A 27,600-nucleotide genomic window follows, 5' to 3' on the forward strand; every position below is an offset into this window, starting at 1 on the left:
ATTTTCCTGAAGAACAAGAAGTCATAAATTAAGGCATCTTATGCATCAGAAAAACTGAACAAGTTAAAATATTCTTGTAATTTACAAGGTAGTTCTTAAAATTCCAAAAGTAAAATCTTCTCACAAAAGAATATTGTGAAAACAGATGAAAGACCATTTCATCTTCTAAGGACCCACGGGGTATTTCTACCTGCAGGTCAGAGATCTTTGGTAGCGCTGCTCTGCCCAGCAACACAGACAAAAGCTCAGCCTGGTAAAGACACTGCCCCCAAGAAAAGGAGCCATTCTCTTCTGACAGTATCTGTACTCCACAATTCTCACCAACACATCACACTGCTTAACTGTTATACAAAAAACATCATCAGCAACATCAAACCACTGAATCCTGGTTCTATAGATGGCCCTACTGAATTAGTAACAGTCCTTGTTACCAGTTTCTGGTTTAGGCCGGCTTGGTCTGGAGTTAGTACAGCTCTGGACTCGAGCAGCTCCTCCAGCGAGAGCTCCCCAATGGCACTGTGCACAGGAGACATTTGCCAGGCCTTCACTTGAACCCAGTGAGCTTCCAAAGGGAACCTGCATTCTTTCTATCTCACTTGTACAAATGTATTCAAGACCTCTGCACAAAGGAGCTCAAGTAAGGGAAAGAGGACAAGAAATGAAGACAGAGAGCAAGGGCAGGGATGCTTAAGCTGCAGGACAGAGCCAGTGCATACAGGTAAGAGATACCAGCAACCCTCTGGCCAAAGGCAAGGAAAAAGAGGAAGCACTTTTACACGCTAAGCAGAACGGCTAGGGAAAATGATATTTGGCTTCTGATTTATATTTCGTGCTCAGGCAAAAGTCATGAAAATAAATAAAGCCTGAGGCAGGATTTATTTATTTTCATAAAATAAAATTGTATGTTCTCCAATTGTAATAATATTGTAATATTATGATGTATGATCTCCAATTGTAATAATGTATGATCTCCAATTGTAGTAATACTTGGGAGTCCAAGCACCTTTTAACTCCTCTTTTAAATAAATCCTGTCAAAAATGGACTAGCAGATTGTCTACCCTACTGTTCAATTTTTTTTCTTGTGTGGTCAAAGAAATAAAGTCACAGATTCAGCTTATCACTAACTGATTAAAAATTAATCAACTATCTTGATCAGTGTTAACAGCTAATTGCAATGCTTGGTTTCACTCTCCCACAGTTGGAAGGAAACTTAAAAAGTCCACAGCAACATGAGAACTGTGACAAAGGCTACATGTAAAAAACCTGCTTCACCTTGCTGAAACCTCAGTATCTGAAAGTTGAGGACAGAGTAAATCTGTTTCTGTACACAATGAAAGAAGAGTTATACATGCATTAATAATTAAGCTAATTGCTCTTTCTTACCATGAGACTTATCTGAAACAAACCATTCACAGTCTTCTGAAATAAAGCATTGTGATAAAAACTATTTCATTGTGAATGCTGCTGTGGGCACTGATAACTATTTGTTACAAGGAGCTGTATACAGTTGTGACTGGCATTGTTTTGTTTCACCACGTAATAAAAGAAGTTGTGCATGACTGCTTTATTCAATTATGCATGAATCACAAACCTGTCATACCTCTTGCAAGCCACTGGGATTCCTGCAATCATACTTATATATAAATATTTTTAGCTCAACAGAATGAATTTCTTTCAGTTTCCTGTATTTTATTCTTCTGTACTTAAGTTACCATGCCTGAGGAATTAGAACTGACAGCAACCTTATGTACAGGATGTCTATGCAGTCAATAACGCCCTTCATGTTAGTATTTGGAAAGACCATATAGTCATTATGCAATTCATAGTTCTGAGTATAATTTTTATAAGCTGTAGAAAAACATTAATAGAAAGTAGTTAAGACCTTGGCATTTCAACTTCCTCCCCATTTCTACAGAGTAAAGCCTAGCCTCCAAGGCCTTGTTCAGTCCCTTTTACACACTGTTTTGTTTTCCCTATACAATTCTCCAAATAATTTAAAAGCATTCTTCCAGAAAAACACACCCAGTGTGCTGCTACATCACATCATTCTTTCCTCCTCAGCATAAACCCAAGGACAGACTTCAAACACTGACAACACAATCTCTATGTCCCCTCATCTTAGCTTCTTCAGAGCCCTAACAAATTAACTTGTCTTTTCATTAAGACAGAAGAGATTTGGTCGAGAGACTTTCTCACCAAAGCCCCAGATTTTAAATACGCACACTGTCCTCAAGATCATCATTGTGAGTCCTCCACACCAGTACTCAAGGGACACACTACAGATAAAAGACCCCACATCAAGAGATAAGGAAATCTCATTTAGATGCAGAAGTGAAATGGTAACGTTTTAAACCCAGCCTCTAACAGAAAACATCCCCCTCCAATATACTGCTTAAATTAATTTCATAACATGCTTCCCAAGAAATTAAAAGCCATCTTCCCCTGAGTAGAAACCATACTAATACCAACATCTGCACACAATTAAATTAGGTGGCCTCACTTACCAAATAAGTAGGTCCTTTTTAACCAAACCTTAATTAAATACACCTAAATTCTTCTCTCTGAGCAATTTTCAGACCTATCAACCTTAAGCAAAAGGAGCTCAATTGAGCGGTCTTTCAGATTTCAGACTCCAAGTTACAGCTTAAAAGAAAGGAGTATTGAAATATGATTTCATTAGTAACTGCCTGACAGTAATGCATTACAGGAAACACTAATTGCTTAATAACTGCTAATAAACCACAGCTCTGAAAATATAATATATAGACTATCAGGTACTCTAAACCTGTTACATTCCTCACCAGCTCAGGCCCGTGTTTTATTTCATGATTACAGAGAGTCAAACACACAGAAACAAACCACGAGGAGACACACAGATGAGACGAGCCTTGTAAACTTACCCCTCCTGACAACTTAATCACCCTGACTTTGCTGCCGACATGGGGCCCATCACTACCACTGTTTGTCCGCTGCATGACAGTCCTTTTCACCCCCGGCTTCTGCTCCTGGGGCCTCGCGGGGACGGAGGCCACTCGAGCCGCCTGTGGCGCGGGCAGCGCCGCCGCGGCAGGTTTGCTCTGTAACACCTTCTGTGGCGCCTGAGGCTGACCCGCAGGAACTGTTCTAGTTTGCCTCAGCTGCTTCACTGGCTTCATCTGCTGTCCTTGGTACTGCCCGTCCCCTGCGCCCTGGGGGAAATCTGTGGGTTTGGGGTGGATGTTTGCAACTACCGCGTCTTGCTTTCTAACAAGGAGTCTGTTTTTCACGTTGTGCCTGGTCTGCAAGCCGGAGTGGGGTATGTAGGGGCTGCCGTTGGTGGGGAACTCGGAGGAGTCCTCCTCGGGCTGCATGTAGGACTGCTGGGAGCAAGGCTGCTGCTGCTGCTGCTGTGCAAGTCTCTCCAGCAACTCTCTCTTCCTGGCCCCAGCCTGCTGCTGCCGTCTCAGCTCCTTCTGCTTCAGGATCTCCTCTCTCAGGCGCTTCTGCTCTTCTATCTTCAAACGGTACAATCGAGTTTCTTCATCTTCATCTGGATACTATAAAGGAAAAAAACAAATGAATTTATAAAATTCTAAACAGATGCCCAGCCTGGTCAAAACAACATGGAATTGTCTCAGATGTTGTAAAGCTGTGACTCTGAAGAGCTTTTTACATTTTCCCTGATACCAAACCAAGGCTATTAGTGGAGTGTATCTGCTGCTAAGGTTTATTTGCTATTCATTACAGACAAACAGCTCAAATCTGGTTTAGGACTTGGATACACTACTTCCTAGACAGAAAAGCTTTAATACCACTTGAGAAATCTGATCTGAATACTAAAAAAAAAATAATAAAAAAAGTTTTACAAATTGGACCTAATTTAAAAGTTTCCAAAACCAATTAAACTATTAATATAATTCAAGATATCAAAATATGTTTCAAATAGAAGGTAACAATACAGAGGCAACCCACTGTCACACAGGTTTTATCTTGCTCTTTTCTGACAAAGTAACAAAAGGTAGGGTGGTAAATGACCTGAAAGGCCCTGATTAGAACTATTGATTTTTCTCACAGAATTTTAAGCCTGATCTCAAACTCATTTGTCACACAATAATTGGTTATAATGAACAGCACAAGTCAATCTCTCTGACCTTGAACTCATGCACTCTCTTCAGAATCAAAATGTTGCCAAATGCAGTGCTGGAATATTAATGGTATATCGAGAATGCCTTTAATATTCCAGCCCTGGGCCCCTCTGAAAGTACTGCACACCATCAAATAACCTTTCTAAAGATTCTTCAACTCTGGCAGAACAGGTTCTTATGAAAAGCTGTATAAAAATGGACAAGAGTCAAGGAAATGCAGATTCTCATCATCCTGGAAAAGAAATCAAATGGCTCTTGCAATAAAATCGCATATATTTTTCAAAATTAGGAAGCATACTTATTATTTCTCTCTTTTTAACCATTTGAAACACCAAGTTAGACTTATAGAGAATGCTTCCAAATGGTAATGAGGACAACATTGTACTCAAGATGTATTAACCACTCCTTACAACAGCCTCTCCAAGTAAAAGTACTTCACATGCTGGTAGGTTAATGCAAAAAGAGTGTTAAAATATTTCTCAAAAACTGGGAATTTGTGATGAACCTTCATGTATCTTGCAGCAACCGGGTGCCAACTATTTTCGACACAACTGCCATTCTTTGAACATATGTGACCCAAATATGTGACTTGAAGGTTTGGGGTTTTTTTAATATTCAAGCACTTTTAATCCTAGTGCACTCTGGTATCCTCCTCAACCCAAGAAAAAACTCAGAACAGTTTCAGCCATAATGTTGGGCTCATGGATGTGAAAGCCCAGCAGAGCCAGGTTTGCACTCACAGCACCCAAATGCACAAATCACGAATGCTCATTTCCTTCAGCTACAGCTGCTTCTTCCCTGCGCAGGTATTGACAGGGATTATTCTCACAGTTACCAAAAACCAGCTCATTGTCTCAAATTGGAAATCCAATTACAAGCATCTAATTAGCAGTCTAAATCAAAGCCTAAACAATAGCTAAATAAAACTAACCAAATTGCATTTTTACAATTTGTATTTATTTTTTTAAGTATAGGTCGTAGTTCAGGGATGAGATCTAATACAGTTCTTTGCATGAGAATGCTACATCTACCCAAAAGTTCTTATCTTTATCTATATTTTGTGGAACACAATGGTGGTAATGAACAATCACTATGACAACTAAATTAGAGGTCTGTGTTGATAAATGGCACAGAAACATACTTCTACAAGAGGAAACCCTGATATTTCATCTTCTATTGACAACTGGAGATGATGGATTGTAGCAAAAAAAAAAAAATAGAATATGACCCTTATGAAATACAAGGAAAGATTAAGACCCTTGAGAATAGTTTGCAAAGGATGAGAAAATACGTAAGGCTCCATCTAGGTGGAGGATGTATTGTTATGCTGATCCTGATGCAATTAATAAAATTTTCAGTCATTTTCAGAGACACTAAGTATCATAATTACTGCAATTGTTCCGAGGGACAACTTGTTTCACTTAACTTAATGAATCAGTTATTTACCTTCTTTGGTTTAGACTCTAATATTTTACAATTTATCTAAACAAGCCTGATGGATACCATGGACCAAGGTACTTTTGGAAGTAGCTCTGTAAATTTTTTTTCCTTTATATTCAATTGGAACATTGCAGCACTACTCTTCAGGAGACCACCACTTCTACCAGTGGCCTTTATTATGAGGGATTTGCCTGCTCATTTTATCACCTAACAAGTTCTGAAGGCCTTGGGAGATGTAGATCACGATGTGGTAGGCTCAGAACACCAACTCAAAGGTTACACATAGCACAGAGATGTGAGCTTTGCAGCACACTCAAATGAGTTCTGCCAGCAGACAAGGAATGAACATCCCGAGGGACTCTGACTAATATCCCTGCAACAGCCCTTGGACAGACACACTCATTCCAACTATGCCAGAATTAAACACAGAAAGATGAATGACAATATTTTGTCAGACTGACTGACAAAATATTACCAACACACGTGCAGTTCAAAGAATGCTTAGCAGAATATATAGGCAACTTGATCCCAAATATAATCCAAAACCTTCCTTTCTGGAACTTAACTCAGGAAATCAGTAATGATCCTAGGAAGTCAATCCCTTCTTAAAGGTTAAAATCAAGCATCAAGAGCCCTGAGGTTATATGACAACTGCAGATCAGTCTCTTAACAGGCTAGAGGTAAACCTAAATCCTTCAAAGACAAGTTAGTACTACGGTTAAATTCTAAACAAAATACCCTTGCAGAGGGTAGAGGAAAATAATATAAAGGCCCTGTGATGATTAACAAAATATCTCCATCAGAAGTCAGGTTTAAGTGAATTTAGTTGTATAATGGCCCAACAATACAGATTGAGAAAGAAAGCAAAATCATTATCAGAATGAAAACAGGGGCAGTTAAATCCCCTTCTCCTCAGCTTTAAGAGCACATTATATAAACCACTCCAGAGAGTAGGGGCATGTATGTGATGTGTAGTACATACAGATGACATAGAGTAATACAGATGACCTATAATATGTAATAAGGACATTTGGCACATGGAACAAGCAAGACAGGGTCAAGACGAACACAGGTCACAATACCTATTGCTAATGATTTCCATCCCATTAGTTTATTAAGTCGAGTATAGATTTCTACAATAAACAACAGCACTGCCAAGGAGAAAAAGGCCAGGTAAGCAAGCATTTTGCCCAGAGAATCAACTGGGAAAAATTACACATCCTTCAAAGTTCAAACCATTCTCATTTTCATGTTTAGTGTCTGGAAGCAACATTATCTGTCGGTGAAAAAGCAGAAAAACATGGAGCAGCCTTTTCCCTAGATAAATTATTAAGCTTCACATGTTTTGGGTAGAAAACTCCCTAACAAGAAGAAATGGTACACTGTACAGGTACATGCCACCTCCTTTTACAGGAGGCTGCCAAGTACGAAAGGCCAGACACACACTTGGTTTTGGAGGAGAGGGTTTTTTCTGCCAGGTTTTGGCTTTTTTTTCAAGTGGAAATTCTCATCCATCTTTGTACAGCTTTAACACAATGCATTTCACTGATGTTTGAAGGGAGACTGAGCCTTAGCTGTAGGTTTTTCTTCTGCCTTAAGGTCCAAGGCAGTTTTGATGGAAAGCACCAAAAGTAAACATTACAGCCTGCTTTCCTAAATCTAGCTGAAGAGCACCAGCAAGAGAAGCAGCAGTCCCACATCCTTCCTCTGGGGAATCAAGAATGGCACTGTTGACTTAGGAAAAGACAGCAAGGACACACTCTAAATCAAGGGATTAAGCTTTCTACTGAAATTTAAGTCCTAGTACTAGTAGCTTGCTTTTCATGTAGTGCATTAAAAAGAAATAAACAAACACATTCCTTTTCAGGATCAATTGTTAATTAATAGAACCAAATGCTGAGTCGTAAGAACCAGACACTGTTAATGTTCTGGTTGGCTCCCAAGGAACAAGAAAGAAATCATGCAACCAGGATCACTTATGTGTCTCAGTAAAATGGGTGCAAGAACAGAGAAATCCAAATGGTTTGATCTGTGGCATAAACACAGATCTTTTCAGCAAGCTTGTCTTTATTTTCGTAAGCTGTAACATTAAAACATAAGACGCTAGAATAATTTGTCTAGAGATTTCAATGACAAAATGATCTTTCAGACTGAGGATACACAATTTAAGTCCTGGAGAGTAAAAGGTATTCTGAACAGGCATTTAAGGTCAGTATTTTGCAGCCTCACAGGAACAGGAACACAAGCATTCCATTAATATACAGTTTTTAATCTTCTAATCACTCATGTTGCAAACCTTTCAAATATCTATATTTAGGGTGAGCAAAACCTCTAACAGCCAATATTGTTATTTTTTGGTGCTTCCTGAATGATAGGCCCCTCATAAATACAGCCACTGATTCTTTAGAAATAAAGATGCAAAGAAAAGTCTTAATTTTCCAGTTGAAGACACTTGCAAAATAACCTGCCCAATTCAGTTATGTGCCATACAGCTAGAAAAGGTGACAGAACTTAACTCTTTCTCATCATCATCAAAAGCAAAAGAATAGGATGAAGTCAGCTAATTACAAGAAAAACACACCAAAAAGACTGCAAAACATTACAATCTGCCCCAGGAAAGATATGTAGCAACCCACATTACAAAAACAGTGAAGAATATGACTAAATGATTGTAAATGAACATTTTTAGTGCAGCATTCCCATCTGTAAGAGTGACAATAAGCAGCAGCAGTGAACAAGACCACTGCAGGGGCACAGCAGAAATGGAACAACTGCTACTACACTGTTTGCAGCACCAGGCTCCGCCCCAGGTGGGCTTTGGAAGGAGGTTCTGTGTGCACAAAGTCACATTCTCCTGCTTGCCAAATATATCTCCAAGGGCTACTAGGAGACTTCATTTTTTTTCCAAGACAACCCTGGTTTTTTATCCTGTTTTTCAAAAACCTGCATAAAACATGTATCAGATTTTTTCAATGACAGTTTTGACAGGGAAATAAAGAGAAAGCTTTATTTGTGATACACCAAGAATTTAGGTAAGATTGGTTGGTTTCATAACCACAGGCTAGAGTATGTTTAAAATGTAAAATGAAGACAACAAAATGACTGCTATGGGGTTGTTTGTTTGTTAGTTTTTATTTAGTTTGCTAGTTTGTTTGTAGTTTGTTATTTTTAGTTTTCTAATTTGCTTAATTAAAAGACATTTAAAAATATTCTTGTATTTTTCTGAATGCTACCAGAGATACTTTGGAACTAATGCCTTAATTTTCATATGACTACACTACAGAATAACTTAAAGATGTTTTAGATAAGGAGGCCTGTGGCTTATTTTTCAAGACTTACCTTACTAATGGCCTGAAAGGCAAGGCTTCTCTATGAGGCACTGCATTTTCTGTGACTGAGATTATTCCAAGAGACTCAATTGAGGAGTAAGAGATTACTTAAATATATTTTCCAAAAAAGGTGAAAATTAAAAGCTAAAAAAAGGATTTATTTTTTTTTCCATTGAAAAGCAAGTGCACAGGAGGTCAAACACTGATAGCTTTGCGTTTCTTTTGTGCCTCATTTGTGGAAATTAGTTATGACCATCCCTAATTCAAGAACAAGATGAAAAGCTAATCATGAGCAGCTTAAAAGGAAGACAGCATTATCACAATTAAAGCTTTCCATAGTTGTTGAAGAAAACCTGGTCCTTGAGACAAGATTCATGGTTAACTAAAACTATAAAGATTTACAGTTATTCACAGAATAGCCTGACAAAGCACACAGGGTGCATTTAGCCATCATGCTCAGGATCAAGAGCTTCATCAGTCCAATCCTACCCACTCTCTCAAAGTCAAAGAGCTCATGGAGAGTCTTCTCTAGCTTCCAGGAGATCTGTGCAGGGAAATGGTCACCTGTTCACACAACACGATCCAGTGGAGCTGAAAACACCGGCATCTGATTTTTTTCAATTGTGCAGAGTACCAGCAGGGCAAACAGCATCACTTTCTCCAAAATATAAGACTTAAAAGCATCTCTTCTTTTCCCTTACACGAAAAGGTTTCATAAAGAAGAGATTTTCTTTTTCAAGAGCTCCACAGACAGCACAGCTATGATCTCCTGCATGAATGCTTAAGGCCTAGTAGAGACTGAACAGCCTAAAGGAAAATAGCAAGAGGAAGATAGCTCTCCAAATAGCCTTTTTTTTCCTTTGAGCCATACAGCATCACACAAAATGACAGAGAAGAAGCTTTCAAACTTAGAAAAATATGATCACCTGAAAATAAATTACAATTCCCAAAGGCAAAAATGGGCGAAATGAGTATTTGAGGGACTTGTATCACTGGTCACCTTTACTCAAATTCTGTCTTTTCCTAGTAGAAATGACTCTTCCTCTTGAAAAACAAATTCACCATAGCCTTGCCAGCCTTCCAGACCTTTTATTTCAATGGAGAAAATTTCTGCCGTTGCGATAAAAGAGAAAAGTGCAATTCAGAAGGGAGGCCTCTAGTGGCACCAAAAAAATACTTTGTGGATAATACAGTAAGTGTTGCTTTCAGTTCATAAATCAGACTAGAAAAGTTTTTTAGAGGTGGAAGCTTTGATTCTTGTTTGGTTTTTGCTTTTCTGTTTAAGCAAAAAAAAAATAAAAAATCCCTTACCTCTGGTTCAGATTTTCCTTCTGATTTTGCCTGGCCCACTGGAGTGATTGCTTTAGCTTTCATCTCAGGCCTTCCCTGGGAGTTGCCACCACCAGTGACAGATTTGGTGGCAGACATGGTGCTGGTAATGGGTTTGACCTGAGCAGCTGGGGTGGAGTTTCGCCTGTTGTTGCTCATCTCCATGGCATGGGACGGGGCTATCGGCAACTCGCGCAAGTTGCTGTTCCTGGGAGCAGTCGACTGGAGCTGCTGATTTGAACGCTTGACAATATTCTGTGATGGGGTACTCTGAAAAGCAGAAAGGAAAAAGACTGCTGACTTCCACCACCAACCAGGCTGAAGTGGTTCTGGTTTCACATTTTCCTGATTTAGTTCAGTTTGGGAAAACAAGCTTTGTGAAGAGGCACAATATTTTTAATGTCATAAAACAAATACAAAAATAAGAACATCTTAATAACTTTTATTTCAAATTAAATGTTTATCTCACTTGTTTAACACCATTCCCAGAAATTGGATTCACTGTGTGATTTCCTTTCCCAATCAAAGCAATTATGCTAAACTATAGTTACATTGTCTTGAGCACCGCTCCAAGCTGCTGTGCTACCCAACCTACCAAGCAGCAGAATACGCTGCATTGGAGGAAACTCACAAGACAAGCGCTATCTCAACCAGAAAACTGATCAGCAGGAGTACAGAGAATCCTCCAAATCAAGAGGGTGTCACAGAATTGGACTCCCACAGAATCACAGACTAGAAGCAGTTGTAAAACAAATCTGTCATCTTTCATAACCCATTCATTGCTGGTTCTTGGGCAACTGCAACATCTCCTACAGGACCCAAACCAAAAAGAACACTAAAGACCAGAGGGGAAAAGAAAGATGCACATAATATTTTTCAAGTAGATTATAAAATGATCAAGGCAGAAAATGAGCAAGAGATGGTAAAAGTAGGGGAAAGAGCAGGAAGGGAATAAATAAAACTGAAAACCCACGCTGGTGAGTTTTGAAACCTGTGCTTACATGCCTGGTACTCATGCAGGACACTGATGTACATGGTACTTACATGCCTTGGCTTCATTGGACCCTGTCGTGGCTGACACTGCATCCTGTTATTATTTGGCTGCTGCTGTGTGGCTTGCATGTGAGGCCTGAACTGTGGCTGGCTCATGGGCATCAAGGGCTGTGGAGGCCCTTGCAGATGGTGATGCTGCTGCGGCTGCTGGTGATGGTGCTGCTGTTGCTGCTGGTGATGGTGCTGCTGAGGCTGAGGTGGTGGCTGAGGCTGTAATGGAGGATGCATGGGACCCTTCACATGAAAAAAAAATAGTTTAGTTTCAAAGTAATAAACTCCTGGAAAAGCAGCTCCAGCTCCTGAGTCCCTAGAACTGTTAGCAGCTATGAACCAGGTTACACTAAAATCATACAGAGGAAAAAACAGACCGACAGAAGTTTACGCTTAAACCTGTGTAAGCTGACGTAAAAAAAAAAAAAAGAGAGGAATTCAAGAGATCCTGTCCCGCAGAGCGTTTTCTAATGACGCTCATCCCGGCCCTCTGCACAGCCCCGGAGCGCTGCCCCGCGGCAGAGGCCGCTGCCGGCAGAGGGCGCTGCCGCCCCGCGCGGCCCCGGCCCCGAGCGGACTCGGACCCATCACTCCCCGGGCACGGCCGTGACGGCACCGCCGGGCCGTGCCCCTCGGAGCCGCCATTCGGCGGCGTTACAGCCCCGGCCCGTACCTGCATGCTGGGCTGCGTGTGCGGGGACAGGAAGGGCTGTCCCGGCGCCTGCAGGAACTGCTGCCGCGGGGGGATGAAGGGCCGCGGGGTGGCCGAGCCCGGCTGGCTGAAGTGCAGGATCCCCACGGGGCCCTGGGGCTGCATGCTGGGCCGCACCGGCCGCTCCCGGGGATACACCGGCTGCTGTCCCTGCTGGCTGAAGGCGGGCCCGGGAGGGCTGAACGGCATCGGGCTCTGCGTGGGAACGGGATGGGCGCTGTTTAGAAGCGGGGGAGGCGGTGGCGGTGGGGGGCTACGCTGCTCAAACAAGGGATGACCTGGAAACCTCGGATCTGTGAGAACGAGAGAACTGATTAAATGACAGGCTCCCCGGAACACGAACACGTTTCAGAAACATAAAGCTCTCGTCTGTTTTGGAAAGTAACCTGAAATTTGCAGAGTGCAGAACTGTATGGGATGTTTTAATTATAAGAGCTACCCTCGAGGTTATGTTTCTCTTGTTCCTGTCATTTGTGTGTAAAAGGAATTGATCCTTGAAAGACCAGCACAACTTGTTCTTTGCTGGAATCAGCAATGCCTTTTAGAAATTCTACTTTAATAAAATCAATGAAGGATTCCAGCAATTATAGCTTAAACCACAGAAGAACTTATAAAGCATTGGCACCATTTGCTGACCAGGTATTTAGCACATTTTTACATACTGTACAAGTATATTATGTATTATATATACATAATATAATATTTTATATATATATACCTTACATATATATGGTATAAACATGCACTTACCCTCTCTTTTGTTTGCTAGGCTGTATCATTTTATCTAACCTTACAAATTTCTTGCACTACACACAGCCCAGGCAGTTTAAAGAGTTACAAGAGGAAACCCAAGCATATGGAGAGTACTTGTTATCCAAAATACAACAAGGCACAACAACTTCATTGCAACAATCACTTAGATATTATTTTTGTGTCCATATAAATATCTGGATTCATGGCAGTTACAGGTGAAGATGTATTAAAAAAAAGAAGTTAAAATCCACATCAAAAGAAGTAAAACTATACACTAGACAAACACAGTATCTGGCATGTACCAGCCTGGCTACATGAGATGGGATCTTCCAGCCTTCAGGTTCTTCTGAACACTTCATGTTGTGGGATACGTAGTCACAGTGCAGAGTCACTTTACAAAAGGAGGGTGTTAATTGTTAATGGGATTGAAAATGCTCACCTGCTATGAAGAAAGGATCTCTATCCTGAGGAGGTGGAGGAGGGAGTGGTGGAGGTGGTGGGGGTGGCCCTCTCCACTGGTCCTGGATTGGCAGCCTCGGGGCTTGGGAGAAGTTGGTAGGAACTGGTCCAGGCGTATGCTGCTGGAAGTCTGGAGGGCCCTATTTAATAAGGCAGAATTAAAATTAGGACTACCATACAGAAATTTATGTATTGTCTGCTGTAACTTTTTTCTCTTAAAAATACAATTGCTGTACGAATTATCTCCTATCACCTGCACAAACTGACAGCCCTTACTGAGTCATTCCTTCACAATGGAAGATATATTAAACCCGAGTACAGTAGCTTGAAATGAATTCACAATGTTTTAATAATCACTAGCACCACAGGAATGCCATTTCTTCTCAAGCTTATTGAAATCCATGCAATTATTGACCTTCTTTCCCATTAATCCAAAAAAATCTGAATGTCTACTTTAGAAGATATTCCTGACATTTATCTTCATAAACCGTACTATTCTTCATCATCAATTTAGCACAATGTAAGCTACAGAAGGGAGCAGCTTTACTTAAAAAAAAAAGGGGGGGTGAAGGACAATTTATGGCATCCAGAAAATTAAAGAAATCATCTTTCTAAAAGAATTAAGATGAGTGTCACATTTCTCTCTATTCACAGCTTAGCATCTGAAGCATTTTAAGAAAGAGTACAAAATTTTCTTTCCTCCAGTAAGGCATTGGATTTTTTTTTTTCTTTTTTAAATGCCTTTGCATATTGCAGGAAGCGGTATGTTAATACAAAAGCAGAACTCTGCAGAAGACACATTTAATTGAGTAATTCACACCAGGATTTTTTTTCTTTTATATCAAAAGTTGACAAAACACACTGGCAACCTCTGATACACAGAGTAAGCTTTGCTTCACATAAATTATATTCTCAACCATTTCCGTATTATGTGAGTAAGTCAATTACGTAATGAAAATAATCTGTGAATATCCTTGCTTTCCTCTTTATAAAGATTCTGCAATCAGTGGTGGGATCTGTTCTGTCTACATGTGATACTTACCTTGAAGCTTAAAACTTTCATTGCTGAAGACAAGCTTTTCAAAACAGATTTCAGACCAAAAACTCCCTGCTAGACTGAAGTATTCTCAACAGGAAAGGGCCAGAGAACTATGCTGCAGTAGCTTATCTTTTATATCGAGTTGCCTTCACCAAGGGTATGCACAGTCTCACCCTATCACATTTGTACTGCACAAAGACTGGAATTTTAGGATAAGAATTTCTCACACAGCAACAATGGCCCTGGAGCACGCTCACTATCAAAGCAGCACAAGACAGAGATGCTTTACAGCCTTCTACCAGCACAATACAACTGGGATTGGCAAGGCTTAAACAAGTAGATGAGAGGCACCAAGGATCAGATACATTATTAAATCTGTGGCCTTCCTGAAACACCTGAATGGGGATATGTGAGATACTAAGACCTCTTATTTGGGACCAAGACTGTGACTATTTATTTTATGTCATTATACAGCCATCAACTGTAAATATATTATCATTCCTAGAGATTAAAGAGTCTGTATCCCCTTCCAGTGCTTCCAGTCAGCCAGTCTCCTGTGGGTATTTCATTTAGTGAAAAGACATTATATTACACTCAAGCATGACAGTCCTCATAACATACACACTGTTTGTAGGAGGAGCTATATGCTTCTGCAGGTGAACAGTTACAACACACAATGTTCCTGCCACCTTGGAACTGACTACTGCCTTTGAATTTCACAGTCTATCTGCAAACAACGGCAGCTGGAGCAAGAGGGAGCTGTTTGGGATGCAAAAAGTGACATTTGTTCCATAGAAACCTTTTCAGGTTTAGCTGAACAAGGATGTTCAACTGCATTGCCCTTCCCTCGTGTTGAGCAGGACAGCACTGGCTGTCTGCCAAAAGATGCCAAAACTGAACACAAACCTTGAGGATCCTGACCCTTTCGCTCCCAAAACGTACCTCCAGCATCACTGCACATACAGGCTGCCAGAGCTACTTCCAAACTAAGGTTAGATAAATTCCCTCCTCTTGGAAGACTTGGTGATAAAAGCCTATTTCTCAAAGTATTGGTCTTACAGCAATCCCAGGGAATACACAGCCCTTCCACATCCTTGAGGAAGGCACCCAGCAAACCAACTTATTTTCAGCTATTTAGTTATTAGTTTACCAGTGGATAATGCATAAGGTCATTGCAACAGGAACATGGGAGAATCCAGTTCAACAGGGCAGTTGCACACAAGATGGTTTTAATCTCGCATCTGATTTACAGCACATAGTCATCTTGCATCTTGGGACAGGACATGGTCTTGACAACCTTTTCAGAAGCTCTCAAATTTCTCATTCTTTTCCTTCGACATACGCCTACACTTATTTTAGTCATTCGTAAAATAGCCAGCGAAAAACAAATTATGTGGAAACTTACTGAAACCTGGGCTAATAAATCTTAAGTGTCACATATCTGCCACCCGAGCTGAAGAACTGGCAGCAGCAATGATCTGTCTGGGCTTGGTTCCAAGCACCAAATGGCAGCTCCGTGATCACAGTCTCCTCTACCTGTTTCTTCCAAACTCCACTATTCTGCCCTGGACGAGGTAACACATCTGGATCAGTCTCTCCCCTCACTCCCAAACTTTAGTTTTAGTGCAGGGCTGAAAGGCAACAGGCTTAGGCTACAATATAAGGAAGCAGCCATCTCAGGTTCTCAACCATATATGTAACCTGGTCTCAAGCATCTTCTTCAATATTAATTCCTTGCCCAATTTGCCTTTTTGCTCTCCTGGTTCTGCTCGCTCCTTCAGATATATTTTCTCATCCCCATCATGTCTTCCCCTCTGCCCACTGGTTCCTAATCCCAGCATGGATCCAGCTTCCAGACTCTTAACTAGTGGTCTTGTGCTGTGGCAGCTGGTCAAGAGCTCCTACTTTCCCCACTCAGACCCTGATTTCCTTGCCTGTAACACTTAAACCAGGCCATCTCCCCTCTTTTTCCTGCCAGGGAAGCAGCAGACACAGGTTGAAAAAAGTCCAGTACGTTTATTTTAAATAAACAATTTTTTGTACCAGCCTTCCCTCTCCTGCCAACCTGTACTCTTATTATTATGCCCAGATTTATCTCCTCCTAAGGCAGCCCTGAATTGCAAATGCATGGAAAGTCCTGTTGAATTTCACACAGCCCTTATGTACTAAAACATCCTCAGTGCAGCCAAACTCAATTTTCTTCCTTGGAAACTGAGCAATAATAAAACATTTCTAAATAACTCAGTTGGGCACAAGAGTATTTTTCTACCGTTTCAGTCTTGGAATTAAAGTATTTGGAAATTTTCAACCAAAAGGATTCAAAATAAGGCCAGAAACCAGCACAACATCTTTAGGCCACACACTCAGAGCAGCTTTATTTATTTCCCACGATAAAGAAACAAACCTTTATGAAATAAGCTTTAGTAAGGTTTAGAACTGAGCAATGCAAGGTCATTCTAGATCTAAGAAAGCTCACACTTTAAAAAAAAAAATAAATTATAGTTTATTTACCAAAAAAAACCCAAAAAAACATGAACCAATAACCAGCAAGACATTTTAATGTTAAAAATAGTAGGAATGCTAATTTCGGCTCAGTGCAATCTTCTGTACCAAAGGTGTTCATCCATCTTAAGAATCAAAACATCTAGTGTCCTCTAAATATCAGCATTGATTTAATACAAAGTAACAGGCATCCGAATGTTACACAAAAGCTGGTGTCAAAAAATCCCAATGAATGCTCACTAAGATATATTAAAATTCTTTTTTCTCTGGTTAGTAGTATGTGTCATGAAAGCACATGCTGTGACAAGTTTGGGTCAAAACTCTTAGAACAGTCAAAAAAAGATCAAGAAGGCAATATCTGAAGTTTGGAACTTTTCCTACTGGCCTCTTTCTTCCATCCCTAGTAGTTAAGAACTCTGGGGTTTTTTCCATTTTTTAAGATTCCAGATTCACTAACAAATACCTACCTATTTGATTGCTGAGCAGATTTTAACTTTATGCATATGACATTTTGAAAAACTACTAAATTATGACTGATCACATTTCTTGGCTGATAACTGAAGGCCAATCATGCAAAATTAATTGCAAAGACATTTGTTATTTGCTGAAAAATGAATTACCAATGTTTGCATCTAAAAAAAAAAAAAAAAAATTAACTTATTTTCCTTCTTACAGTCATGAGAGACTGACCTCCATTTCTTTCCTAAACCAGCTTTGCTTCTATATCCCTAAAGATAAAATTTCTGTCCTAAATAACAGTAAAGCAGGGAGAAAGAAGCATTTATTTTTGTATTTTACATTGCTGAGATGATTCTTCTGAAAAAACTTCCAGAATAATTCCAATTGTGTAACGGATTCATATCACACACTACATGTGAAACTAAAACTCTAACATTCAACTACTTCCAGACACACGTGAACTTTTTTAAAGAAAGAAAATATGTCAAGTATGATTGTTATTTTCTTAAATTATGAGGTCTTTTTCTATTATTCTCTAATGACATTACTTTTTTTTCAATACAAATACAACTGTATTACCACTTTAACTTTTATTTATGTCAAATTCTAATTGTCCTAAAACCAGCAGAAAGTAATGTAACAGTTTTCCATTGCTTAAAGCTTTTGAGAGTGGGCTTGTTTTTTTAGCGTGGGGTTTCTGTTTTTGTTTTTTTTTTTTGTGTTTAACAGTAGTTAAACTACAATTTTAGTAGTGGATTATTTTACCATTAATGTTAAACTCTACATTCTGCAAGTATTTGTTACTAATAACCCCCAAGTGCCCTCTGGTATTTGGTAGAAAAGACCACTCAGAGCTATTTAACTTCAAAAATTAATGAAGAGCAGGTGCAAAAGCCAGGTTTCATAATGGTCTATTTTTGATAAAATAAGCATACTGTAACATAGATGCATAATAAATCTTTATATGCACAGTAGTTACTCCCATTTTTCATGGTTTTGCTATCCGGACAGTTTCAAATTACACCCAACTATTCAGTACACACATAAGCTAAGAGTCCCTGCAAAAAACATTTTAACTATTACTTCACCATTATTAAATCTTTCAGGAAACCTTACTCAGTGTTCAGAACACCTATATTCAAGCCAACAGGCTCCAACCTAACAAAATAAAACTGTAAAGTCATACGATCAGCCATGGCTCCAAAGTTCTACATCTCAGTCCAACACTGGAGCCAACTCTAACACTGAGGGAAAGGACAAAAAATGTAAAGTACCTTCCCAGTGAGATGCCATAAGGTTGGTTCACATTCATACAGAAACAGGTACCAAAATGCCCATAAGAATGACCCAGCACACATCTGTATCTTTTCCTATCTTTAAGGAAAGCTCTGAACTCCATAATTAAATTTATCCCAGTGCAATTTTATTTTGAAAATTTAATAAGAAAAAAAGGTGGTGCCTAAGAGTACAAGATTTGAGGTCTAGAAGGAAACTATACTGGAAATAGGATTCTGTGTGGATTTCTTAGGAGAACACAATCACAGACTTTTCAGAAATACTTCAAAGGAGAAGATAAAACCACAATGAACTGCTACTGACAGGTATTTTGTCTTAAATCTTTGATTTTGTGATCTTTACTGTTACCAAAAACGTAACAGTAACTCTTCCTCCCACACACAGTAATTTACTGCACTTCAGACTGACATTTTTATACAATTCTGAATAACTGCAGGTTATACAATTTCCCATTTTACTAACTTCAATTATTCAGTATAGCTAAGGCCTAACCTACACCTTATCAATCACTTTGGAAAAAAAAAGGCAATGCAAACTTGTGTCTACAATTCATTAGAGTTGTGAATAGCTCATTGAACATGACTTTCACACACTCATGCAATCCCACCTCCTGAAAGAACACGAGATAAGGTTACTTTAATCCTTTCAAAGAACTGCACTATTTTGCCCTCCTTTTATCCCTTTAAATATCCTTCCTAGTTAAGAAATTAACATTTTCTCTCATACAATTCTTACACAAATTGTACTTTTACTTTTCTGCATCTCTTGTTAATTACATGATGTTATCTCCAGTAATCTATTCATGAAGCACAGATAACTTTGGTTACCAATAAAAGGGAAAACTTAGCATAAATTGCTTAGCACAAAGTTAATCTTATAAAGCAAGGAATAAAGAGGATCTAACAGCTATTATATGATTTATCAGCTTCTCTAAAAGGGTCACTCCACTTTTTTCATGCGACTAATTAAATACCTTAACAATGTCATTGAAACTTCATGAATCTTTCAATAAAATACACCCTGCCTGTACAACATGTTTTCATTTATTAATCTCACTTAAAATGCAAAGAGCTAGGAAAACCCCATTGACAGTTAAGCAGGGCCACTCAGTTAATTCTTCTTATATGGTTTAAATGCAAAGAATAATGGCCACTATAACCTATGACAATTAAAACTATAGCCATCTGTCACAAGATGTTAATCCTCTTATTTCAGCAGCCCCCAGACTTTTCAAAAAGCTCTCCTAAACTGCCTACCTTCTGTGCAAAGAAGTGACTTTTCATCCTCTCGTGTAGGAAACCCTGCTCATGTATCTTGGATATGGTTCAAAAATTTACAAGTAGGAATATGTATCCATATCTTCCACGAAACATGGGTCCTCAAGTTTCACAGTATTTTCTTTTAGTTTGCACAGAACACAGAAAGGAATGACTCATGGAATTTTTTTACTATAAAATTAATTTTGATACTTTTAAAATACAGTTTCAATGACTCAGTATTGTTTCTCTGATGTCTACGACAATCACATAAGTCCATTAAGGTAAACTAAAACTTAGCAAGCACCATGGTTTTCTCAAAAGATTTAGGATAAGATCACCTAATATAAAAGACACCTTGAATTCGTGGACAATCACAGACAAAAAAGTTCAGTGCCCATAAGTCCAGAGAAGAGTTTTATGTTAGCCATATTTGAGTCTTTCCAAAGTTTCTGGAATGTATTTTCTGGGGGGTAAATGTAGAGATAGCCAAGCACTGGTTAAGGTCCGTGGACTGCTCAGATCCTGGCACTATAGGCTGAGTCAAAGAGACAGGTTAGTATTTTCAACTGAGCTGAAAGTAATTTTTAGTATTAAAATGTACCACACAACTTGGACAAGATCCTCTTTGATACTACATAACTCCCAAGAGATAAGAAAGAGTGTTGGGAGGCTTAGTCCAGGTCATCTGTAAGAGAAATCACCAATACCCTATTTCACTGTTTAGGGTCTCAAAATAGAATTCAGCCAACATGGTAAACCAGTACAAGCAAGGAAAGAAAGGCCCTTGTTATCCCCTGTTATTTAACCACCTAATGATCAAATAGCTAAAATAAGTAACACAGGCAATACAGAAAGAGATGGGTATTCCCAGCAGGCTGACAATCCCCAACAGTTCAGGAGACTAAAGCTAGAAATTAGAACTACTGTATACTAAAAGTGTCCCTTTTCAGCAAGTTTCAGGGCATCCCCACAATACATTCATCAGGACCAGATACATATTGCAAATGGGGACAAAAACACTTCCAACTTCAGTGTGTTTCTAAGAGAAGCAGCAAAGCAGACGGGTCCCTAAGCAACCACTTCTCCACAGGACAAGTGCTTCAAAGTCATTAATGAAATACAGACATAGAAAATGTACTGGTAACTAGATCCCAACTCCAGACTTAAATTCCTAATTTAAAATGCTGAATCTGTGAAAATACTACACTCCTATCCATCTATTTTGTATGGATGAAGGAAAAGTGCCTCCAGCAGAGACAGACCATAATGAAAACAGTGTGACAAGACAAGCTGTTGCCACTTGCAAAGACTGAAGGAAGAATAAACCCAAACTTCACAAACCACAAACCTAAGGAATTTCTTTAACACTGAATTCTAGAACTGGAGGATTCAGTTTCACTTCCAAGCTTAAAGTTGCAATTACAATTTATTTACAATCTGAGAACCTCAATGTGACCTGGGGATGATGCTTCTCCCTTTAACAAAAAGTGACCAGATTGTTACAAAAAAAAGTCAAGAAGCAGCCAGCTTTATAGAAAACAAACATGAGAATTGCTGCTAACCTGGACTTGGAAAGGGACCTGATTATTTATAAAATAAATCAAATTACTGAATTGATGATTTTTAGTTCTGCTAGGAAATCTCATTTTTGAGTGTTCTGCATGTTTCTGACCTCACAAACACACTGATGTGAGAACTGCATATGCTCAGAGTTCCCAATATGCGTGCAGATACTATTCATGCATTGGGTAAGAAAACCTGAATATTTTAATCATTTTTCAGTATCCCACAGTCAACCCAAAATTTTGAATTGCTTTGAATTCTGAATTGCCTTATTTTAGTGTAACAGTAGTGACTTATTGCTTTATAATAAAATGAAGCATTTTCACTTTCACATTCCAAAGAATTAGCAAAAACTGAAGACACAGAAGGTGAACAAATACCAGTTAGATTTACTCTTTTTCATATTGTGATGACACAAATGTTCCGAGTTGTCTTTTAAAAGGATATTTTCCCATTTCAGTGAAATAGCTTAAGATAACTCTACTATCATCTAATACTCTCTAGTATTATAACAGATGTTAGTTCTCTATTCAGTGTTTAAGCTCTAGATTACTCTTACTGTATTGTACTCAGCAGACTGTATATTTTAATTGGATTTCTTTACAAGTCTTGATTTCTGCGAAGTACCTCTTAAACAGTGCTTAAATAATGGCAAAAACAGCATATGCATAATACTCTGCCCCTCTTTGCATTGATAAAAATAAGTGTTTTGCTTACAATGGCTTTTTAAAAGCTTCACATTTTGTTCATAGAAAACCCAAAGTACAACCTACATATCTAGACAAACCAAAACTTTTTTACTGTGAGGGTGCTCTAGCACTTGCACCATCCTTGGAGATATTCAAAAGCCATCCACACGTGGTCCTGGGCAACTGGCTTCAGGTGGCCCTGCTTGAGCAGAGGGATGGACCAGGTGACCTCCAGAGGTCCCTGTCAACCTCAGCCATTCTGTGATTCTGTGTTTAGCAGGTACTGAAGCTGAGCTTGAAGAAAACCTACCATCATTTTCACAAGGAAAAAAAAAATCTACAATACTGTTTTTTCTTGGCTGTGCTAAACAGCAATCACCTAACAGAAAGATAAATTACAGTAACTATAAAATATAAATGCACAAGTTTTCTGCTCCATTTTACTGTCTGCAGAGCACGTGCACACTGGAGCCAACATGACAAGTTAAAGGGTTACTGTATTTAGAAACCAGCTATTTCTCTCTTATTTAATAGCTGTTACCATCATGTTTAGCTGCTGCTGCTCCTCCTGCAGATGGGAATTCATTGATATGATTAAATTTGATGGTATGATAATGTATGGTAATCGTGATTAATCAGAAGCCCACTAGCAAATGGAGGATGTTGGGTATTATGTCACCTGCATTTTAAACTGCATTCCCTCTATGGCAGCCTGACAATATTTGACAGCTGGAGCGATCTCATGCTGCATTTGCTTGCTACTACTTATAGATCTGATAAGAGAAAGTGCCCATCATTCCTTCACTATCTTAAGTGTTGTAATTACAGAGCTTTGCAGTCAAGTTGTGAAAACGGTACCTGTTAAAAACCAAAGCCTTTTGCTAGCTGCTGAACAAGCTCTGTCTCACATCTGCAAGGGCTATAATCTGAAAGAAATGTAATTTGATGCAGCAGCCTCATTCAAACATGATTTGCATGAAATGCTGTGTAAAGCAGTATCCAAGAAATGTCAATCAGCACCACCTGATACCATCCATGTATTCTGTTAAATGAAAACAAAATGCTTTCTACACTACCTGTGATCTGCCACTACTACACAGTGATAGAGGGAAAATTTCATTTACTGTTACTCATTATAGTGAAGCCATAGCTAAAGCAAAATAATTGTGAGGAAGCAAGAGAATCATTTTCCCAAGTGGCTTTTTATTTCCATTAACAGTTTGTCTCCTACATACCTACCGCTGCAAACATGTACAGGTTACTACGTATCAGTTTAAAATGACTGCCTGTGGTCAGATGCAGGACTATTTATAATTTGTCCTTACTATGAGTACTACAGAATATGAGCCCACATTAATACAATTGCTAAAAAACTCTTACATGTAGCAATTCATGATTGAATTTGAAACAATGGGGGGAAAAAAATCCTCCCTATTTGCATTTCCCACAAAACACAGCAAACACTTTTGCAAGGAATTTTGTTTTCAAAAGCACTGCAAATTTCTGCCTCTACATCTTGTAAAAACTGGTGCAGCCACAGACCCAGGCCCACTGTAATACCATTAAGCCAACCCATGATGATAAAATGATGGTGGGGTGATCCATGTCAGTCCAGAGATCACCCAGGAAAAAATAAGTAAGCTGTATTCTAATGCGTCTTTTATAATAAGTTTGTATAGCACTAATACATTTCTTTTTTAAAAGAAATTTTTCAAGCAATTGACAATGAAGGACAGCAACTTCTGTTTTGAGCAATGACTGGTCACTTGTTTAAAAATCTCTCACAGGTTAAATAATAAAGAAGTATTTAAAACCAGTGTCTGGAACACAACACTCAAAAGATCAGAAATCAAACTACTGTTTCCAGAAATGGTGGGAAAACAAATCAAAATTGATCAACTGCCTTTCACAGCATCCATTTGAGACACCACCTGATGTGCTGGAAATCAAGTGGAAGAATGCTGAATGAGAACACAAAGTTTACTGAGGTTTTTGCTGTTTAAGGAAAAAAAAATATATATTCTTTGAGATAAAGATTGTTTTAAAAGTAAGTTCTAAGTTCCAAAAACAAATAATGTCACAATCCCCTGGGAATACAAAAGATATAAAACATAGGCTATTCACAAGGGCCTGAGGATAAGTCACCCTAAACAGGTCCTACAAATACTAAATAAAACATAATTTAGGTTTTACAATTCATCTTCTTCAGACATGAATCCAACAGTTGTCTGAAAGACATCCACCTAGTGCACTAGAGTGTCATATCAAAAGAGAAAAGCTTTGTGCATTAAAAAATAGCAGAGCCCTCCTTGCACAAATTACTCAGGTCGACACCGGTGCCACTTCATCTTGAGGTCAATGCCACTCCAGACTGTTCCCAACTTCAGCTCTCAAACTCAAGTTGACCAAAGCTGGCTGTGGGCTGGGCACCTGCCTGGCTCACACCAAGGTGACAGCTTAAGGACAACAGCTAAATGAGAATTTATGCCAAGTCCCTGAAAGTTTTCCTGGCCAAAGAAGGCATACATCTCCATTAATAGGCTCTGCTCTCTCTGCAGCAGCTTCAGAGGAGGATCCAGGTCACAGACAGAGGGGGAATGGTCTCAGACCTGAGGAATCCTTTTCTTCTGCCTTTAGCAGTGGGAGGCAGGTTCTCCCCAGCTTCCTCTTCTCATCAAATGCCCCACACTCCAGCTACAAATCTGGATGCTAGGGATACCTCACAATTTCTGGCTGAAGAACACTGACACCTTCCATCCCAAATTGGGCATGACAAGACTTCTTTCACTTCTGTATGTCCATAAAATACTGCACATGTGTTTCATGTAGTATTATTACTTCACTGTTCATTAAATTAAGTAAGTGATGTTTAAAACCAGAAGCTTCTATAAATTTTTCTTCAGGCAAACACTGAAATATTTCAGACATGAAATGTGCTGGTGGACTCAGATAAGCTGGTGGTCCAGATTTTTTCATCTCTTCACTTCCAGCTTCACACTCACTGATGCTCTGGCCTCTGTAATGGTCAGCTAGCAGCAGCCTTTATATAATATAAATGTTTAGAAATACCTCTTCCATTTTCTATTTAATCTCTTCCCTTGTTTTAGCCCATCTTTCTTCACAGAACACAGGAACTGAAAGAGAAACTACCCCAAATAACAAACACTGGATGAAAGATAGGAATCACAGTGGTCCCTCTTGTGTAATATAAAACCCTCCTTCCCCAAATATAAAAATATAAAATATTTTTATAATATTTATAATTTTATATATAAAATAAAATAAAATATAAAAAAGCTCCTTCCCTAAACTGGGGCATCCACAAGAATTAGTAAATTGGTCAGAAAACACATGAATAGTTCGGAAGACCCATATGAGCAGTCTGTCAATAAAGTCTTCTGTGCCCATCCTTTAAATGGACAAGTCCCCAAAGTAAACTGTTGTTTGTGAAATACCAACTGTGACACTGGGACAGGAACTCTAGAAAAGGCCTCTTAACTACTTTAAAGCAAATGCAGATGATAAAGCCAGACCTTCAGAAGGACCCTGCCAAAGAAGTTATTTAATCTATTATTTAAACTGTTCAAAGAAAACATGCACTTGGCACTTGCACAGGTCCAGGTTAATTCAAACCATGCTTGAAGACTGGATTACTATGAACTACAGCCACGAGTGCTGTGCAACTCAGACTAACAGAATTTACATCCTTAACTCCCAGATCCCACAAGCTCACCATGTTTCTCAGCTGTGACACACTTCAGATCCACCATTTATTCAGTCCTTATCAGTTGCATATAGCTCTCAAACACCATTCACACCAAGTCACCTTAAATGCTTAAAGAGTAACAGATAAGCCAACTTGATTACTTGACTGAAGATTACTCTAAGTATTAAAATAACTCTGTGTAGGCAACAGAGATTAATTCCCTTGCATCTTTTCCAGTACTCCCTGTCTAAACATTCCAGGAGTTAAGTTTTAAGAAAGAAATAACTGAACAATGAGCTCTACCCTGAAATACTAAAATTGAGATTCAAGGTTAAGGGAATTTAATCAGCCCGCACTCTAAGCAGGTTCAGTCCTGATCAACACCAGCCTGACATAACACTACATTATTTCCTATAATTTAGGTCTCACACCATATGTTAACATGCTCATTACAACTTTGTTCAACCCTTCAATTACATCCTTCTGCAGAAGGCTGTAAGAATTAACCATTACATAGTTACAAGTCATTTCATCAGCCCTAAATTAACAACACCTGGTTTCCAATAGATTATGACTGGCAATTGATTAGCTCTGATTGAAGTTCTTCCCATATTTGGAGCACACAGGCTCTCTGCATTGAGAGGTTTCTCTCCTCCATAAAATAGAAACTCAGAGACAAATTTTTCCCTTCAGTTATGGCATTGCCCACTTCTGGTCTCTTCTTGCAAGAATTTAATTGCTTTACATGTTTCCGCCTCTGCCACATTCAATCAAAAGAAACCATCCAGTTCAAAGTTCAAGGGAAAAGCAGACCGCAAATATTTAAGTCTAACCCCACCATCTTTTAGAAGCAAAGCAATTGGAAAAATCAGTTAACTATTATCCTTTGATTATGCAATCCTAAAAACAAGAGCAAATTCAAGTTATTACATATTCAGTGATTTTTTTATACAATGAAGAAAGGGCTGAATGAACTGTATGTAGTCTGGAGTACATCTTTGATCTTTTTCAAATGGCTTGTCAAAATTGTCTAACCATTTCTGCATTGCTTTAAGTCAACATTTATACATAAACAAGTGAATTATAATAGCACAAAGGCATCTGACATGTAACAGCAAAAAAAGGTAGTTCTGCAAGATAAAATGTTAGTTAGAAAGTAAATTTGTCTTCAGCTCAAGAGCTAACACACTACATTTAATAAAACAAACATGAGATATGTACACAGTGACACTTAATTCCTAATCCTAATATGACTGATAACCTATGCAAAATTTATAAAGTACTTCATAAGGGAAGTCCACTTTATAACTCAGTGAGCCATGGAAAGATGAAGCAACTTTCTCAGGGTCATGCAGCATGTTACTGCTGAAGTAGGAAAAAAACCAGTCAGGGAAACCAAACAACAGTGCCAGATCCTCCTAGTAAAGTCAGCCCTTTTCCTCCTCCTCATGAAAATTTAATTAAACTGACTTTTCTGGCACACTGCTTATATATAAATAAAAGGCAGCAAGCAATCAAGTTTGTCCTGCAGGCTTAAAGGAGCAAGGGTCCTACCAAAAAATGTTCCTTTTACTTTATTCTCTTTAAAAACTGTTGCATACTGATTAATTATGTTTGCAATACTTCTCAACTTGCAACCACAAAAGTGAACAGAACTAAAATCTAATTTCACATTCCATTTTAAAAAAAATTAATTTCCAATTTTTCCACACTGATGTAAACACATTTCAAAGATGCCAATTACACTGCCTTTACAGATATTCCTTATCCTCCAATTTCTTTTCTATCCCGAATTGTATTTATCGGCAAATCAACTTAGTATCAAAGAAAAACAAATGCAAGACACTTGTTTTCATAAAATATAATAACTAAAACTTTTCAAAATGTAAATAAGGT

The 27,600-nt window shown here is 38.7% G+C and overlaps 1 protein-coding gene across 6 annotated transcripts in view; it reads right to left on the reverse strand.

Annotated features, from left to right (window-relative positions):
• RBM33 (RNA binding motif protein 33) overlaps positions 1-27,600 on the reverse strand; it is a 99,858-nt gene that overhangs the window by 30,108 nt on the left and 42,150 nt on the right. For all 6 annotated transcript variants that reach the window (XM_014257406.2, XM_014257405.2, XM_014257404.2 and 3 more), the window contains exons 11-15: positions 13,172-13,331; positions 11,941-12,272; positions 11,268-11,510; positions 10,206-10,493; positions 2,902-3,537 (exon numbers count right to left, since the gene is read on the reverse strand). In XM_014257406.2, the coding sequence (XP_014112881.1) occupies positions 2,902-3,537; positions 10,206-10,493; positions 11,268-11,510; positions 11,941-12,272; positions 13,172-13,331 (1,659 nt within the window). The remainder of the gene's footprint in view (positions 1-2,901; positions 3,538-10,205; positions 10,494-11,267; positions 11,511-11,940; positions 12,273-13,171; positions 13,332-27,600) is intronic.

Source organism: Pseudopodoces humilis, chromosome 1 (genome assembly GCF_049639895.1).
Source record: "Pseudopodoces humilis isolate 2021_Gansu_Grassland_sample_001 chromosome 1, ASM4963989v1, whole genome shotgun sequence".
NCBI classification, from domain to species: domain Eukaryota; kingdom Metazoa; phylum Chordata; class Aves; order Passeriformes; family Paridae; genus Pseudopodoces; species Pseudopodoces humilis.